The 18,601-nt window shown below is 37.0% G+C and overlaps 2 protein-coding genes and 1 pseudogene across 2 annotated transcripts; 2 read left to right on the top strand and 1 right to left on the bottom strand.

Annotated features, from left to right (window-relative positions):
• Positions 1-1,786: 1,786 nt before the first annotated feature.
• Positions 1,787-4,561, bottom strand: LOC128520819 (uncharacterized; annotated as a pseudogene).
• A 472-nt stretch (positions 4,562-5,033) lies between these two features.
• ufsp1 (UFM1-specific peptidase 1 (non-functional)) lies at positions 5,034-5,916 on the top strand. Its single transcript, XM_053501482.1, has one exon. It carries the CDS (start codon positions 5,166-5,168, stop codon positions 5,889-5,891), a length of 726 nt encoding a protein of 241 aa, XP_053357457.1. The 5' UTR covers positions 5,034-5,165; the 3' UTR covers positions 5,892-5,916.
• A 5,406-nt stretch (positions 5,917-11,322) lies between these two features.
• LOC128526683 (interferon-induced very large GTPase 1-like) lies at positions 11,323-17,042 on the top strand. The gene is made up of 5 exons (XM_053498804.1): positions 11,323-11,343; positions 11,441-11,537; positions 11,645-11,899; positions 11,998-12,258; positions 12,355-17,042. The coding sequence occupies exons 1-5, from the start codon at positions 11,323-11,325 to the stop codon at positions 17,040-17,042; spliced, it is 5,322 nt and encodes a 1,773-aa protein (XP_053354779.1).
• Positions 17,043-18,601: the final 1,559 nt, after the last annotated feature.

Genomic DNA, 18,601 nt, shown 5'->3' with positions numbered 1-18,601 from the left:
TTACAGCCAGCTCCATTCTGTTTGCAGTGCTTTACCACATCAAGCTCACTCCAAGTTGTGTTTTTTCCTCCCTCCCTCTCCTCGACTCCATCTAAAGTCAATAGGCTAAAATTCTGGAGCAGAAGTGTCATAGCTCTGATTGTGCTTTGTTTAGTGCTACCTATTGTTATGTGTGCAGTCTATTTACTGCTTACGGACGGTCGTGGAACACGTCAAGCCTTTAGGCAACTGTTCCGTAAGTTTGTTTAATATCTCATGCAGAAATCTCATTCATTCATTCATTCATTCATTCATTCATTCATTTCGGACATTCAGGACATTAACGATGGCTATAACCAAGGAGTACTTGCACATGTTACTTATTGCAACACTGGACAATGTTCCCCCAAAATACTGCCATAGAGTTCTGAAAACCATTACTGCAGAAGTTTATGCAAGATAAAAATGAAACATAAGATAACCACCTGTGTAAATTACCACCTGCAACTTAACTGCTACTGCAGTTAATCTGATATCAAGCCAGATTGGGAATAATTGGAAGACATAGATGTGGATGAGGTTTTGAGTTTATAGGAGTAACCTGTCCTAAATATTGCATGTGTTGACATTACTGTTTGATTTCTAAAACACTACTTTGTAACACATACTTCATGCTTAAGTCACCAACAATGACCTGAAAGATCTTCATGGAAGGGCAGATGAGACAGCTGTTTAACCAAATTAATTGATTAAGAAAATAAAAAAAAGAAAGCATTGCTATGAACAAGGTTGGATAGAATTGGGAGGAGAAATTGGGAGGTCCCCACCTCCTCTACCCTCAACCTTTACTAAAAGTAGTGAAGATAAATCACTATGTACTGCCTGCTTCGCTAAAATGGCATGAACGACCCGTTCTATAAGTGGCTCCATCGTGTTTGCTGTTAATGTTTGCCGAAACGTGCAGAACTAGTTTGTTGGCATACTTCCAGGAAAATGTAGACTACCTTACAGAACACCACTTTCCTATGTTGCAACACAATGAATCGAAAAGGCCTGAAATATCTGGTTTTCATTTATAATTTAATGACTTCATATCTTAACAAGGGAAGCTATCAGTAAATCACATTGGATCATAGTGGACACAAAACTAGGCTAAAGTTTAGTGTGCATGGGGTTGACAAATGCTAGCAAATAGGTGGTTTATGACAAAAATAAGGTACAGATCTGAACACATTCATCAGCACCATGAGAACACACAAGAATGAAGACATTAATGTTACATTCATCAAACCCTTTAAATCCAAACTTTGTAAGGATAGAGAAAAAACTGATTTCTTTCACTCCTTTAGTGCATATGTAGCACATGGTATATACACGAGTTACTGTACATGTGTATTTCAATCAACATTAAATATTTTGTATTATGATGCTGCATTGAGAAAAGGCAAAAATTCTATATAAAACATTAATAAGAAAAGCCTACCATAACTTACATTTAAAAATAAAACTAACAATAGGCATAATGTATTATTTTGGTTTCTAAACATTTTTTTACTTTTAGAGAATGGGTTTATCTAGATCCATGTTTGACAAGTAGGAATAGCAAAACATGAACTTCCCAAAATAGAAATGTAATCATCTTTGTCAAAAATGTTTTAAGTTTAACTAAATCTGTTGTTATTTAGGGAGATACTGTAAATGCCAATCAACTTAGTCTTTGGATAAACTTTCTGTAATTCTGTAAATTTCTTTGAACTAATAAGCAAAGTGTAAGGTTAAAACCTTAGATGAAGGGCTCTGGTGAGACTCATGCACCTACGGTAAGGTTTCCAGTCCAGTTTACAGCTGAGGGCAAAATCTAAAGTGGGCCAGCACTCTGGTGTGTTCATCTTTAATAGAAAAAGTCAAGAATTCTGTTAAATAATATTTTTCTCATGCAAACACATGATTCTCTTAATATCAGTGATCCCAATGAATGTACAGTTATTCTCTCTCCAGTACAAACAAACCTAAATATTTGCTGGACTTGCCCATTTCCCTAGCCATGCAGTTTTCAGTTTCACAACACAGACACACACACACACACACACACACACACACACACACACACACACTACTGCTTCCCTCCACTGCATGCCAGCTGCATAAATCAAACAACGATTATGTGGTACAACTGTTTCAGTAAATATAAAAACAATTATGTCATTTTGTGCCATCAACATATCAGTGGTCAGGTTTCACTAAATTAACTTTTACTACCATTTATCATACAGGTTTTTCATATGGTCATAATGAAATGTACTGACCTCATTGAAGGTCTATGAAAATAGAAAGTCAGATGGCCTGTAATCAGGAGCAGCTTTCAAGTGGTAACTGATAAAAATCTAAGTGTTGCAAAGCCATAAATTAGTAGGTGAAAGTGACCTTTATTAATTGAAAATAATGCAAACAGCCATACAACCATTGGTAGAAACTAGATCATGCCTAGTGTTTGATACATGGCTTCAACATCATATTAAAGCCCTGATCGAGCAATCCAATGACAGGTGCCTTAAACTAGAGGATAGGTGAAAATAACTAGGCAACGTATCTGGCTGGGATAACATTTGTGACCTTATTTTCATGCAGGATGGCACACCACCTCATTTTGCCCTTGCGAGTCGTTAGACCTGCATTTTCCAGGACGTTGGCTGTGATGACGTGGACCTCATGAATGGTCTCCAAGAAGTCCAGATATCACTCCATGTGATTGTTTTCCTGTGGGGCTATGCAAAGGAGAACAGAACAAAGCCTCATACACTGGAGGACCTGGAGGCACGGATTCAGGAGGTTCTCAGCAATATCCCAAACGACTTCCTTCAGAAGACTGTGCATTCCATCCCCAACCATGTGAGGAAACTGCCTGACGCCACCGGTGCCTACGTTGAAATTGAAAGATTAACTTTTATTTTCCTATGTAATAAAGTACATGTGCAATTTGTTTCAATAAATTTGTATTAGAAATATGGACTTAATTACCAGTTTTAAATGCCTAGTTATTTTTCACCCACCCTGTAGATCAGACAAACAATCACCTGCTTTCTCTGATATTAGTCCAAGTACTGGAGAAACAGATATTTCTTGAACACTGCTACTGAGCACATTCTGCTTTGTCTTGTTGTAAAATTTAGATGAGGAGTACAGCAACATACTATCTATCAGGCACCTATAATATGAGCAAATAAAGCAGTTAGTCAGAAACAAAAACACTCAAACAATTGTTAGTCAGTAATGTTTGAATACACACTGCACCACTAACCCATGGTTAGATATGAACTCGTACCTAGGCCTTGATAATGGGCTAGAATCAACACATGTTGATCCACATTGATTTGTACTGGCTGGTGTATAGGACCATGCACTGCTGCTTCCAGGAGCGATGGCTCTCCCTGCTGGAATACAGTGGACTGATGATGGAAGCCCATATCACGTAAAATGAGACACAAACAGGAGTACTTCTAAATTATTTAACTAAATCTCCTCATTTTCTTATCTATCTAGAAAACAATACATGCCAGTATTTATCTCATGAGATTATCTTCAATTACTCCAGCTTCATTTATGTCACTTTATTAATTTGCAGAAACAATACAATACAATGCAGAACCCAAACCATTATATTTGAAATGCAGCCCACAGTTTATAAAGGAGCAACTGTGACTGGATGTGTTATTAGATTAACACCATCCCACTTTTGATGCGCACCAGCGGAAAATACCAGCTTGTTTGAATAAATGAGCTATTTGCCATTTACCTGGAAATTAAAGCGACAATAAACAGTTGTGCCCATGGCATTCTTTTGTATAAATAGTTAAAAAAATATTCTGACTTTACACAGAATTATAAGATGTACAAACACACACACACACACACACACACACACACACACACACACACACACACACACAGAGAGCAGCAGCTCTGCAAAGAAAATTTATGAGGGTACTGGGGAGGGGGTGGAAGGTAGACTGGCAGGAAGGGTATGGCAAGACATGCAGTATAACCTTTTTTTTTTTTTTTTTTTTTTACAAATGAGACTGTGGTAAGAAATAAAACATTCCAACAAGACATCATATCCAGAAGATAACTGCATCAAACTTCATCAAAGGTGACAACTGGAAACCAGTCTCCTGGTATAACCTGACCTAATATATTGAATATTTTATTAAACCCAAACACCAGACATGACCGGTGCTACCAGTTTGACTATCTTACTAGATATTCACTTCTATAGCCTTGTAATCTTGAATAAATGACCTTCTCAGTTGAGGTAGTAAAACTGAGGGTAGAGTGCAATCTCCGGAAGCACCATCTCCACCCAGCTGTTTTGACAGATTTTCACCACAATTCTCCAGTTTTTCTGCTTGCACTTTACACTCACATGCCTATTTTCGCATCCAGGGCCTTTTTTAACCTTTAAACCTGAGCGTCCAGGAAATATTTGGGGAAACTCTTGATTTAAACACAGTATTTCTGAGGTCTGCACTCTTGGGTCTGACGCTGCAGAAGCTCCCAAACTCATAAACAGTAAACTCTGAATCATTGTGGAAAATTTATATTATACTGTATAATTAGGAGAAACATCGAAATGCATGTTATTTTTTTCCACCTCTAATCAGCATGCATCAGTTTCACCAGCAAACACTAATTTTGCCTTATACAGGCCCCAACTTTTAACTACTTTATTAAACTGTTTTGGAGGATTAATTAATTTATTGTTTATTATTTATTAGTTTTTCTGGGAAACTATCCTTTATTATTTAAGCATTCAGTAAAGCAGTAGCAGACTATTATCAGTATTTTTTTTAACCATATTTATTTGTTTTTTATTATTATTTATATTTTTTGGCAATTTATTACTGTTGTCCTTAGTGTTGTTTTTACACCATTTTAAAATCCTACTGTATTTTAAAACTATATAATGTTAAAGTAAAAAACAACAACGCGGAACTGGTAAACCCAAGCTATTGTGCAGTAGGGACGTATTTTGTAGGTGCACATCACCAAATCGTTGCCCCAATAATTGCACATGAAACCACTACGAATCATTTTTAATCTATTTACGCGTTATTGAGCGATTTTTTTTTTTGCATTTTGTAATAGATCTGTATAAAACTAAACCTGGTCTGGTCTTGTTGTTGCACTTTATGGAGAGAAAAAGTAAAGAGGATATAGACTGGGGAGAGCGATTATACAGAGAGGATTCGCTTACTGTTGTAAACAAAACGGTGAGCACTGTTTTAGTGAAGAACGCGCATGAAGGACTGGCTCTGCCTTTGACAGACTTGGAGCGATGTTCTGTTATATCAGGGCAGTGTGTGTATTATCATTATGGCTGTGATGGACAGGACGACCGAGGCTGGGGTTGTGGCTACCGGACTGTTCAGACTTTAGGCTCTTGGATCAATAATGTCTCTCATGACGGAAAATCCAGACCTCCGCCAAGTCTCCCTGAAATCCAGCAGGCTCTGGTTACCATAGGAGACAAACCGGCCTCGTTTTTAGGATCTAAAGAGTGGATCGGGACTTACGAGGCCGCTCTGGTTCTTGACCAGCTGTATGATGTCCCCTGCCGGCTGGTGCACGCGCGCAGTGGAGGAACAGAGCTCGAGCAGGCGGCTCAGGACCTGCACCAACACTTCCTCACCAGAGGATCACCAGTGATGATGGGCGGAGACAGGGACAACTCATCCAAAGGCATTCTAGGTGTTTGCACCGGGAAAGAAGGCAGTTACCTGCTAATAATGGATCCGCACTATTACGGTCCTGTGCCAGACAGAGAGTCTCTGCAGAAGAAAGGCTGGGTGGCGTGGAGAAGAGTCCACTCTCTCGATCAAAGCTCCTTCTACAATCTTTGTCTGCCACAAACATAACCACAGTGCTAACTTCATTCATTAGTTATTCCACCAGTTCCTAACCCTGGTCCAAAGAGAACACTAAAATGTGCAGGACACATGCCTATGAGGATAATATATGATGGACAATCTCACTAGAAGCATGTTTTCTGACAGGTGAAAGAAAGCCTTAGATCCCAAAGAAAATCCACAGGAACAAGTGTGCTTAGGATTGAATGGAGGCACTCATGAGCTGAGAGGCAGCATTAATGCATACCTGGCACAAAAATAATAATTTAAAAGATTCTTTTGGTCCATTAAACAATGATCATGATATTAAAAATGCATGTTATTATTGGAGATTAATTATTGTCATTTCCTCTGATGATGGTGATTATTATTATTATTATTATTATTATTAATCTCCAAAAGATTTGTCACTAATTGAAGAAAGCTTATAACCAACAATAGCAGGGAAAGTGGATTAAAAAATGATGAATGGTGATCTTTTTTTAATTAAAATGTTGCACAGTAGATAAAAGTAAATGTGTTTTATTGACAATGCTATAACAATATTCTTGGGTTCTTATCGTGATATACTCAGCAAAAAAAGAAACGTCCCTTTTTCAGGACTGTGTATTTCAACAATAATGTTGTAAAAATCCAAATAACTTTACAGATCTTCATTGTAAAGGGTGTAAACAATGTTTTCCATGCATGTTCAATGTTCATGTTCAGAAAGTAGGCATTTAAGGTCACAGTTCTAAAAACGCAGGACACTAAAGAGACTTGTCTACCGACTGTGAAAAACACCCACAGAAAGATGCCCAGGGTCCCTGCTCATCTGCGTGAACGTGCATTAGGCATGCTGCAGGGAGGCATGAGGACTGCTGATGTGGCTAGGCCAATAAATCGCCATGTCCGCACTGAGAGACGCCTAAGACAGCGCTACAGGGAGACAGGAAGGACAGCTGATCATCCTCGCAGTGGAAGACCACGTGTAACAACACCTGCACAGAATCGGTACATCCGAATATCACACCTGCGTGACAGGTACAGGATGGCCACAACAACTGCCCGAGACACACCAGGAACACACCATCCCTCCATCAGTGCTCAGACTGTCCGCAATAGGCAGTCCATGAGGAGGAGATGCACTGCAGTACTTCAAGCAGCTGGTGGCCACACCAGATACTGACTGGTACTTTTGATTTTGAGCCTCCCTTCATTCAGGGACACATTGTGAAACATTTTTAGTTTATGTCTTATGGCGTTGACTCTTTTAGTGTTCATACAAATATTTACACATTAAGTTTACTAAGAGTAACAGTTGAAAGTCAGAGGACGTTTCTTTTTTTGCTGAGTATATAATCATCATAATGTTAATACATGGCAGAATTTCTTCTGACCTAACACTGCCGTTTTTAAGGAGTGCGACCATATGTGAGACTCCTATGCCCTCTAGTGGTCAAATAATATCAACCATATCATCACTCTTACATCATGTTAATGGCGGATATACACTCACCTAATGGATTATTAGGAACACCAGTTCAATTTCTCATTAATGCAATTATCTAATCAACCAATCACATGGCAGTTGCTTCAATGCATTTAGGGGTGTGGTCCTGGTCAAGACAATCTCCTGAACTCTAAACTGAATGTCACAATTGAAAAGAAATGTGATTTAAGCAATTTCAGCCGGTCTGAGTATTTCACAACCTGCTCAGTTACTGGGATTTTCACGCAAACATTTCTAGGGTTTACAAAGAATGGTGTAAAAAGGGAAAAACACCCAGGATGCAGCAGTCCTGTGGGGGAAAATGCCTTGTTGATGCTAGAGTTCAGAGGGGAATGGGCCAACTGATTCAAGCTGATAGAAGAGCACCTTTGACTTAAATATTCACTTGTTCCAAGCGAGGTATGCAGCAAAGCATTTGTGAAGCCACAACACGCACAACCTTAAGGCGGATGGGCTACAACAGCAGAAGACCCCACTGGGTACCACTCATCTCCACTACAAATAGGAAAAATAAGCTACAATTAGCACAAGCTCAACAAAATTGGACAGTTGAAGACTGGAAAAATGTTGCCTGGTCTGATGAGTTTTTAACTATTCAATTTCACTGGTAAAGTGCTATTTAACCTACTAAATAGATGTCTCTACTGCCTATTCGGCTACCACAGTTTTGCATATTCAAGTTTATGGTCAAATTTATAATTCTCCCTGTGGCTATATTAACGCTTGTTGTTCGACCTGCCGATTTATAGTTTTGCATTAATTGTAATGTGTATTTGTAACTATGTGTTTGGTTTTTATGATAAGATATATGGATATTGAATGTTTGGAATTTCATTATCTGCTGTAATTGTTATTTAATGTTTGATGTCATTATTTGATAAGTGTATTTATTTTTTGATTATTTGTTAATTTTAGCATATTTATAATTTTGTGATGTGTACATTCATTACACTCGGTAATTACACTGCGGTAATTTCTTGGCGTTGGCGTTTTATTCATTAGATGTAAAGATTCATTAAATAAATCTGACACAAAAAAAGCTTTTATACGGTTGAGTATCATTTACTCAGAAATGAAACTTTCGGTTTCATTTCGGTATGGACGACACCATCACCAAAAACACACTTTACATTTATGTGATATTTTACTTTATATAAGAAATCCTTTACACACAAAAACAAGACAGGCTAACAAACACCAAATAGTGTCAAGAGCAACAAGCTGAGCTCAAGAATATTAAATACGGTCATTCATATTAATGAAATATAAACTGAAGAAAATAGTTTAGTCCATCTACACATCCAGTATAAAGGAAGGTTCATTTGAAATGATACCGTCCTTAATCCCTACTTCCAGATGAACATGTAAGTAGATGCATGGTCATAAATATGCAGTTTATTATCAAACAAGTTAATACGTTTACAATTTATAAATTTTTTAAAAAAGCCTTTTAAATAATCTTTCTTTAATAATCTTTCAATTTTCCACTTTACAGTAAAGACTGAAAGATATTCGGATATATTGGATCACAATATCAGTCAGTAGAACTTAACAGCATAAGTAAAATTTTAAACTTATATTCAATAGAACTGTTTATGCTTAAATATGTAAAATATGCTTTTTATTGTGGTTGGAGACTTTTTTTTTTTTAAGTCTCCAATCACAAACAAATTTCAAGCAAAATAATTTAATGCAATATAAGCAGTAGGATGAATATGCGCATCTACAACACTACACAACCAGTCAGCTCTGGTGTGTGAGAGGAACAGACTGAGAACAGACTCCCTACATCAGTCACAGTATATCAAACACGTTTTATTTTACAGAGTCGACCCTGGACGCTTTAGCGTAGCGTACAGTGATCACAGATAGCCATCAATAGCCAATGAACATAGAGGAGGCGGAATTGTTTAAACCTGACGACAAAACGAAACCCCGTGTACGTGTCTGCTTAAGCTCGCGCGGGGTGAAGAAGAAAAAAAAAAGTCCGCCGTGGTCTCATTGTCTATTTTTCCGAGTAAATAGTGCGGGCCTGTGGGTTGTGAGGCGATATCATGAAAACTGGGCCCGCTGGTGTAAATAACTGTCATAGCAATTTCACGAGTTTGGAGTAAGCACATAAAATGACAATATTTAAGTGCATATATTTGCACTAAGTATAAAATATTCAAAATACAATACATGGTGTACAAACATTCAATCAGATTTAAACAAGTTTGCAAGTAAAATATTGCAAAGTATTGTAAAGCAAATATATGTACAAGTGTGCTTGGAAAAGTAAACAAAATAGACATGTATGAAACAAATTACAATATTAAATATAAATGAATTGTACAAGTAGCCTACTAATACTATAGCAATAAGTCAAGTCTTGCTTTTCCTGCTCTGCTTTTCTCCTCTTCCTTTTTCCGGCTCCAGAAAGATACTGTTTGGTTGCCGTGTCATTTTAAATTAGAAACAGTGTGCAGTGCATAGATTAAAAATTGCACCGTGTACAATCGGCAACGTGACAGACGATGTTGTGAGAGGCAATACACAAATCAGTTAAATCCATATTATAATAGAGATTAAAGAGAGATGCTATTGCCCTAGACTTTGAGGTGCGTGGTCTCACTTCGCCTCTAGGAATCAGGGCTCATTCGACCAGGGGGAATGCCTCATCTATTGCGCTGGCAAGAGGTGTTCCCCTGCAGCAAGTGTGTGATGCGGCAGGTTGGTCCTCTCTGCACACATTTGGGGATTATATAGTCTGAATATATTTATATATTTATAATATATATATATTTATAACCTGCCAGTGCGCTTGCTCAGATGACGTCACCTGACCGAGGTTATATATGCCAAAATTTGGCGTGTTTGATACACACATGCTTCACAACCGGAAAACCTGCTAAAATATTGTCTTTATAGTTTTATATGTTTTGTCTTAATGTTCTTTCCTTTGTTTAACAAATATGACCCATTATATGTTCAGTGATACTTCAAATAATATGTTTAAAAAGCATGTATTTCTTTATTACGTTATATTTTTATACTAGTAAGTTGTGTTAAAAATAAATCACATTAATGAGCCCATGTATTATGATGTGGGATGTGGTGGGCTGCTGTGGGCCAGGAAGTCCAGGGCCATTTTTTGGTCCCAGTCCGCCTCCTGCAGGACGCTGTGGTGTACTGTAAACTAGTCACTTATTCAACCTTGAATGTGAAGCGTCAATAACCAATGAACATAAAGGAGTAGGGATTATTTAGGGCCCAAGCACTATGATATGAGCCCTATGTCGTCATAGTGTATGAAGGCCCCCTATTGTTTTCCTAAGGTTAATTTTTTCCCCTAACATTTGTAGCTTTTTGGGGGTCTTAACATGCTCAAAAACTCATAGAAATTGTCAGACAGGTTGGAATTTGCTGCTATTAGGATGCCTGAGAGTCTGAGCTATGTAGCAAAATCTCTTGTAATTTCACAAAAGGTTTTGCTGCATAACTCATACACGTATGCAAGCGAAACCTGGTATACATTTAAAGCTCATTAAGCTGAACAACATTCATATTGCATGTCATGTCATATTGCTAAACTCAACAGGATGTCAGTTATTTTGTGTCATTTGCAAAATGCACCCAAAGGACTTTGATACACCTTTCTTATGTAATTTGTAATCCTATGCCACTAAACCGGGTGTATGCGATCTAAAGACATCGAAGATGCAAAATTGCAGAGGAATTTTTGATATCCTAAATGGGTCAGCTGTGATGATGCCTTAAACTTATGACATCACATTGTCTTTCTGGTGTGCCTGGATGGCGATGGCGCCCACTTATCGTTGCTTATATAATGATGCTATATTATAATTGTGTATGTAACACTATATTATAATTGTGTATATAACTATATAATTGTGTTTGATTTGTATAGATTGAGAGTGAAGTCTGGTTGTTTTTATACTGTCAATAATGGAGGCTTCAGATGAAGAGGTAGGCACTGGACATTTTTATTTACATGCTAGGCTGTTTGTTAAAAGTTTACTCAGTTTATCAATCATATCAATGTTCAAAAATTTCCCAAATCAAGCTTTTTGAAGATGCAAGAGATTTCTTTGACAAAGAGCCACAGCTAAATTTTCAGTCTGCAGAATCGCACTTAGAAAAGGAGACAGACACTTTGCAAGGTATGTTATATTCTCAAAACTTTGTTTTTGGATCATTTTCAGATAGAAACACACCAGTTAATCATGTTTGCTGAATGGAATTATTAAATTATTCTTCCTCTACACAGATGTTTCTTCACCATATGACATGTTAGTGCAATCAATTGGGACCAATTGTGCAAGACTTGAGTGGAAATGTCTAGACAGCACATCAACGTTTGAGCTGAGGTGCTCCAGCAGTACATCTTTAAGCATCCAGACCCTTCCACAGAATTATGCAGAAGTGTCAGACCTGTGCCCAGGCACTGAGTACACATTTACCGTGGTTGCAATCTCAGAGAATGGAAACCAGAGTTCAAGCGCCAAAGTGTCTGCATATACAAGTAATAACCGGTTTAATGTTGTTGTTGTGATGTATGTCTAAAAATATCTTAATTTAATTTACTATGCCAATTCTACTTCAACTTTCTTTTCATTACAGATCCAAATCCACCGGAAGGCATCAAGGTTAAGAATCGTAGTAGTACATCAGTTACTGTAACTTGGAATCAACCTGCCTACTCAGAGAAGAAGTATTATTTGATTTGTTCCCACAAGGGTAAAACTGTTCATGAAGAAGAAACAGAAAGTAACACACTTGTTATCAATAACCTGAATCCAGGAAAAAAATACTCCTTGCATATTGCAACAGTACTTAAAAATGGCTGCAGAAGCAAGGAAGCGTTGTCATTTGTCAGCACTCGTAAGTATTTATGTACAGTTTATAGGCCTTTAAATTTTATGCCAATCTGTTTTTATCCAAACCTTTGACTGGGATTTGTATTTTTTCGATTAATAGAAACAAATCTGGAGAGCTTTCTTCAGGATGTGGGGCTGATGCAATACGTCACTAATAAACTTTCAATGAGTACTGTACTAGAGATAGACAAGAGGACAGTGACAGATGATCCAGCATTGTCTCTATCAGATTTACCATGGCTTTTTCTTAAGAAAATTATGATGGTTAATGTGACTGCAAGAAGTGTGAAATGTGCTTCATCAACTGATGAGGAAGGAGACATAAGATTGGGTTTGTATAGTGGTCTGGAGAGTCTTGTCCTTAACCAGGACTCTAGTCAAAAACTAAATCCTTTAGACATCATAACTGGACTCTTCCTTTGCGCAGACAGTTTTCTTCAACAAGAGATTGCATTGAAAATGTCTATGTGCCAATTCTCTGTGCCTTTACTGCTTCCTAATTGTGACACACAGCAGAGCATGCTGATGCTCTGGGCCTTAAGAGACATTGTGAAGAAGTTTAGACCACATTCCTTGAGTAATCAAAGAGGGTTTGTGGAAAACAGGATTGTTCTAGCTGACTTGCCCTTAGTGTCCTTTGTAAGACTTGGAGACTGCAGCATGTCAAAATCTCAAATCTTGAACAAGTTGCTCAGTAATCCACAGCAATATCATGACACATTTGTCCACCATAATATGGACTGTGGAGACATTCCAAGAAAAATATCAAATGGTTTGGTGGAGATCAGCTGGTACCTACCTTGTGGAAGTAAAAACATTGACATCTTCCCAGAACCTGTGGCTTTTGCAAACTTGAGAGGTGACATAGGTACATTTGAGGCTCAGTACTCATTTCTTTGTCAGATTTCTACAGCAGTTTTTGTATTCTTTGATAATTTTGACTTAAACTATAACCTACTGACCAATACACATGTGAAAGCACAATTGTTTTTGGTAGGGAATGTAGATACCAAAAGCTTCAATCTGGATTTGTTACAAAGAACAGCTATTGCATTAAATTTGAAAAAAAGCAGCATCATTTTGAAGACAAAACAAAATGATGCAGATTTTGTCAAGAGTCTGTCTTTTGCAGTTTGTGATATTGTTAAAAACAGTTCCATCACAGTACAACTGGAAAAGATGACTACAGTTGCGCATGAATTAGGGATTTTGATTGATGAAGACAGTAAGGAGTGCCAAAATGCAAAGGAAAATGCAAATGCAATCATCAGCAATATAGAGGACACACTAAAGTTTAAAGAAGAACAGCTCCCTTTGCAAGGTGAGATCTGGAAGAAACTGGGAAAATTAGACAAAGAAATGTGTAGGCTTCGTAAAGCTGGGAATAAGAACATTGAAATTTATAAAAGTGAACTGAAGGAGCAGAAGACAGAACTCAGAAAGCAGCAAAACTGCTATGAAATGTCAGAAGCCATGTCTTGCTTCATAACTGCATTGTCAAGTTCAAGTCTTGAGAGATCCTACTTCCTAAAATGGATGCGCATGAATCTGGACAATCTGTCTCGTGAAAAACTATCTGGCCTTCGAGAACTGTATAAAAAGAAATGTCAAGAATCATCTGATAAGAAGGAGGAGATTGCATTACTTGACAGGCAGATTTCACACAGTTCTTTAGGAACTGAACACTTTTTGAGGGAAATGGGTCAACTGTATGAAGCCGCTGTCACCCTTCCAGAAAATATACAATCACGACAACAAATGCAACACTTACCCAAACTGTGTGCTAAGCTTCTTTTAGATGGATTTCCTCTTGAGCTAGTTGATGGAGATGCTTCAAATATACCTCTAAGGTGGATTAGTGATGTACTAAGAGAGTTGAATACTTTAGTGCAACCCAAGAATAAGATCATGGTCGTCACAGTATTAGGAGTCCAGAGCACAGGAAAGTCGACCCTGTTAAACACCATGTTTGGAGTTCAGTTTGCAGTCAGCAGTGGAAGATGCACAAGAGGAGCTTTTATATTGCTAATCAAAATCACAGAAAGCTTTGGAAAAGAACTTAACTGTGATTATTTAGTGATCATTGACACAGAGGGACTGAAATCTCCTGAGCTGGCACAGCTCGACGACAGCTATGAACATGACAACGAATTGGCCACCCTTGTTGTTGGACTGAGTGACATTACTATTGTCAACATTGCCATGGAGAACTCCACAGAAATGAAGGACATTCTGCAGATTGTGGTACATGCATTCCTCAGGATGAAGGAAGTGGGCAAAAAACCCATGTGTGCGTTTGTGCATCAGAATGTAGCTGATGTCTCAGCACATGACAAAAACATGAGAGACAGAAAGCTTCTATTAGAGCAGCTGAATGAGATGACTGAGGCAGCAGCCAAGATGGAAAACAAGGAAATGTACAAGAAGTTTACTGATGTAATGGAGTATGATCCAGAGACTGGTAACTGGTATATACCTGGGCTCTGGCATGGTAACCCACCAATGGCACCAGTGAATGCTGGCTACTCTGAGGCTGTCTATGACTTTAAAAAGAGCATGATGGACATTCTTGCCAAAAAGAAAATATCTACAAACAAAATTGAAGAATTTTTGGAGTGGACAAAAAGCTTGTGGAATGCAGTAAAATATGAAAATTTCATATTTAGTTTTAGGAACAGCTTGGTAGCTGATGCATACATGAAGCTGTGCACTGAATTTCATAAATGGGAATGGTCTTTCAAAAAGCATATGTACACATGGTTAACATCTGCTGAGACCAGAGTGGCCAATTTTGAAATTATGAAATTAAAATCTGACAAGACAAACCTGCAGGATTTACTGAGGTCCCTGAAACACAAGGCCTCCTTAGAGCTGGACAAACAGGAAAAAGTAATTTTGGAAAACCTTGTTGAATACTTTGAACAAACAGAGGGTCATGTCTATCTTGTGGAAAAGTACAAAGAAGACTTTTTAAACAGTGCAAAATCTCTTAGACGGGAAACAGAAAACTCAGTGGTGAGTAAACTTGAGGCAGTTGTTGAAATTAGGGCAGGGAAGAATAATTTGGACAACATCAAGAAAACGCATACTGACAAAATGGAAAAGAAAGTGCTCAACCTTCTGAAGGAGCTCAGAAAAAACAGACATTCCAAAACTAGGTCTGAAAGGCAGCTTGACAAATATTTTGAAAACATATGGCAGGAAACACTTGACGAGCTGTCATTTAAAGGCTTGAGAAAACAAACGATATCTGACAGTGTTTTTAAACAATTACGAGAGAACATGAAACAAAAGGGAGGCTCTGTCTGTGAAAAGTTAAATAGTGCAAGTTTAGATGAATATGGCAAAGAAAAGTTCATTGTTACACCTGAAACATTACTAAAGAAAATGGTAAATCATTTCTATAAATTTGATCAAACTAAGAGACTGCAAGAGCTAGCAGATAGTGTTACTAATGCATGTCTACAATTAGTAAATGAAAAAAATCAAATGAAATCAGATTATTATGACACTTACATTCAGGAGCTCCTACATATAATTGATAATAAATTGACCTCAGCCAAGAGTTTAGGATTTTCTGAAGACTTTGAACTCTCTCTTAAGCTTTACATTTGTGCTATTTCTGCAAGAGAATTCCAGGCCATGCATGACCGTTTTAATGAAGAGAATGACCCTTTGCGGAGCCTTGAGCAATTTAAAGAGAAGTACCGTATTGACTTTAAAGATCTGTTCAATAATCGTGATCAGTGTCAGAGAAAGGCTGAAGAATTCACAATACTCTGTCTGAGCCCTGCAGTTGAGAGTTTTATTTGTAACTCACTTGGTCTAGACATTATTGACACAATGCTGCAAGGGGACAATGCATTTCAGTTTAGCACTCGAGCTTTTTTCCAGTACTCACTTTTAACGCAACTTCTGAAAGAGGGTGATTTTCAGAACTATGTGGCTTACATACAATCATATGAATGGTTTGTCAAAGACTGGATACTAAAAAAAATTACAGACAGATTTTCCAAAGGAAACAAACTGTTTGAGCTGGAACAGCAACATCTTAAAGGAGCTATTATGGAGATAAAAGAGGCCATAACAAAAGCACAAAATATGAAAGATGAAAATGAAAACATAAAGAAATTCATCCAAACTATCTGCAGAAAGCTTGGAGAAAAATTTGTAATTCCAAAGGATGTTTTGGAAGCAGTAATGGTTTTGAATAATGCAAAACAGGACCAATTTGCTCATTGGCTCATGCAGTCTGTGGAGGAAATGGAAGATTCACTGACGACTAAGTTTAAGAAGGATAACATTCAGATTAAACTTGAAATACTCAAAATCAAACCACAGGATGAGCTGTTCAAGCGTGTGTTTGGTTGTGGGAAACAGTGTCCATTCTGCAAAGCACCATGTGAGGCAGGAGGAGAAGCTCATACACATCATTCTGCTTCTATACACAGACCTCAAGGACTTGGTTCATACATGTTTGTGCACTCAGAGAAACTGGCCATAAACATTTGTTCCACTGATGTGAACACCGACACTCAGTTCAGATGCCTGGAGACCCAACATAAGAACCATCCTTACAAGAAATACAGAGAGATCTTCCCAGATTGGCAAATTCCTGCAGACCCCAGCATAGAGGCCTCAGACTACTGGAAATATGTGATGGCAAACTTTAATGACAAGTTTGCACAGGCATATGATGCCAATCCTGCAGATATTCCTCCAGTGTGGAAAAACATCACAAAACAACAAGCAGAAAACAGTCTGAAGGAGTGTTTTAGTATCAAATAAGTAGTATTAAAAATCAACAGATTAAGGGAGTTTAAAGAACACTGCTTTTGTACTTGCTTTTAGAGTTTTCTAATGAAAAAATCAGCACAGCAAAGAGACTGTGATGGATTTAGTTACAAGAAAACAACAAAAAGTGATATCTTGGCAGTGGTGGCTCAAACGGTTAAGGTTGTGGGTTACTGGGTTATTGATCGGAAGGTTGCCGCTCTTGAGCAAGGATCTTAACCCTATATGCTCCAGGGGTGCTGTAACCTGGCTCACTCTGACCCCAGTTTCCTAACTAGGATATGTGAAAAAATCTGTTTACTGTGCTGTAAACTGTGACAAATAATTAAATAATAATAAAAATTATTATTATTACAACAAATCAAATGTAAGATTATTATGCCTATTTCTGGACACTTTGTACTAATTTTATAACCATAACTTTATTGTTCTATTGGCAGATAATTTTGCTCGTTTTAAGCATTTTGTCTTGAAAGAATGCTTAAAACTAGCAAAATCAAAATTGTCTGTGGATAGAAAAACTAAAAATTTCCGTTTGAAAAATAAATATTCTTCTTCTTATTATTATATGTCTTAATATTCCTATATTTGGTTTGTTGTAATCTTAAATTAAGAAATTCTATATTTGACTAGCTTCAAGATATCTTGTTAATATATTACCTTTTGCAATCACGAACATGTTGTCTTGCCCATAAATTGTTATTCTTTCCTTAGTTGTTTTTTTCTTTCTTTACTGTCCAGTTTGTGTCTAGATTTCTATGATGGTTTTGTGCTAGCTGATTATACTTTAAAGAACAGATTGACAGAAGTATAGGGCTATTAATGTAAATTCAAATACAAATTTTATTTGTCACGTACACAGTCATACACAGTACGATATGCAGTGAAATGCTTTTTCGACTACCAGTGACCTTAAAATAAAAACTTAAACATTAGAATAAATATAAATAAAAGGTAATACGGTAGAAAATAAAGTTAACTGGTAAAATATACTGTACAAGTAAAAATAAAGACATATTGCAGTAAAAGAAATATTGCAGAAAAATGAAATTAACTAGTAAAAATAAAAATATACTGTGCTACCTAAAATAAAATAAGAATAAAAATATACTGTACAAATAAGAACAAAATATATATAATATAGAAATATGAAAGAAGAAAATAGAAATTTGTCCATAAGTAATGTAAAAAATGGCTGAGGTGTGCAAATATGCATAAAGTGACTGACTTCTTAAAGTGTCTTATTATTAAAGTGATTTTTGCAGTGGTCCATAATGAAAGTATAAGTATATAGTGCAAAAATTGCACATTATTGTGCACATTAGCCATTTATTCCAACACATGCACACTATACCTAATAAAATTTCACTGAATTATTGAGGATTTCAGTTCTGTTCATGTAACATTATTCTTCATGTAACATAATCATTTGTGATGATTAGAAAAATAGTACATTTTAATCACAATTTGTTCTTATAATAATGATTGTAAAGAGGTAAAACTTTTGATCTGCAATAAATTTAAACTGTAAAACATTGTATTTAATGCATTCG

The sequence above is a fragment of the Clarias gariepinus genome, chromosome 1, assembly GCF_024256425.1.
Source record: "Clarias gariepinus isolate MV-2021 ecotype Netherlands chromosome 1, CGAR_prim_01v2, whole genome shotgun sequence".
NCBI lineage: Eukaryota > Metazoa > Chordata > Actinopteri > Siluriformes > Clariidae > Clarias > Clarias gariepinus.
Note: the sequence above shows the minus strand (reverse complement) of the source record. Positions and strands in the feature narration are given on the sequence as shown.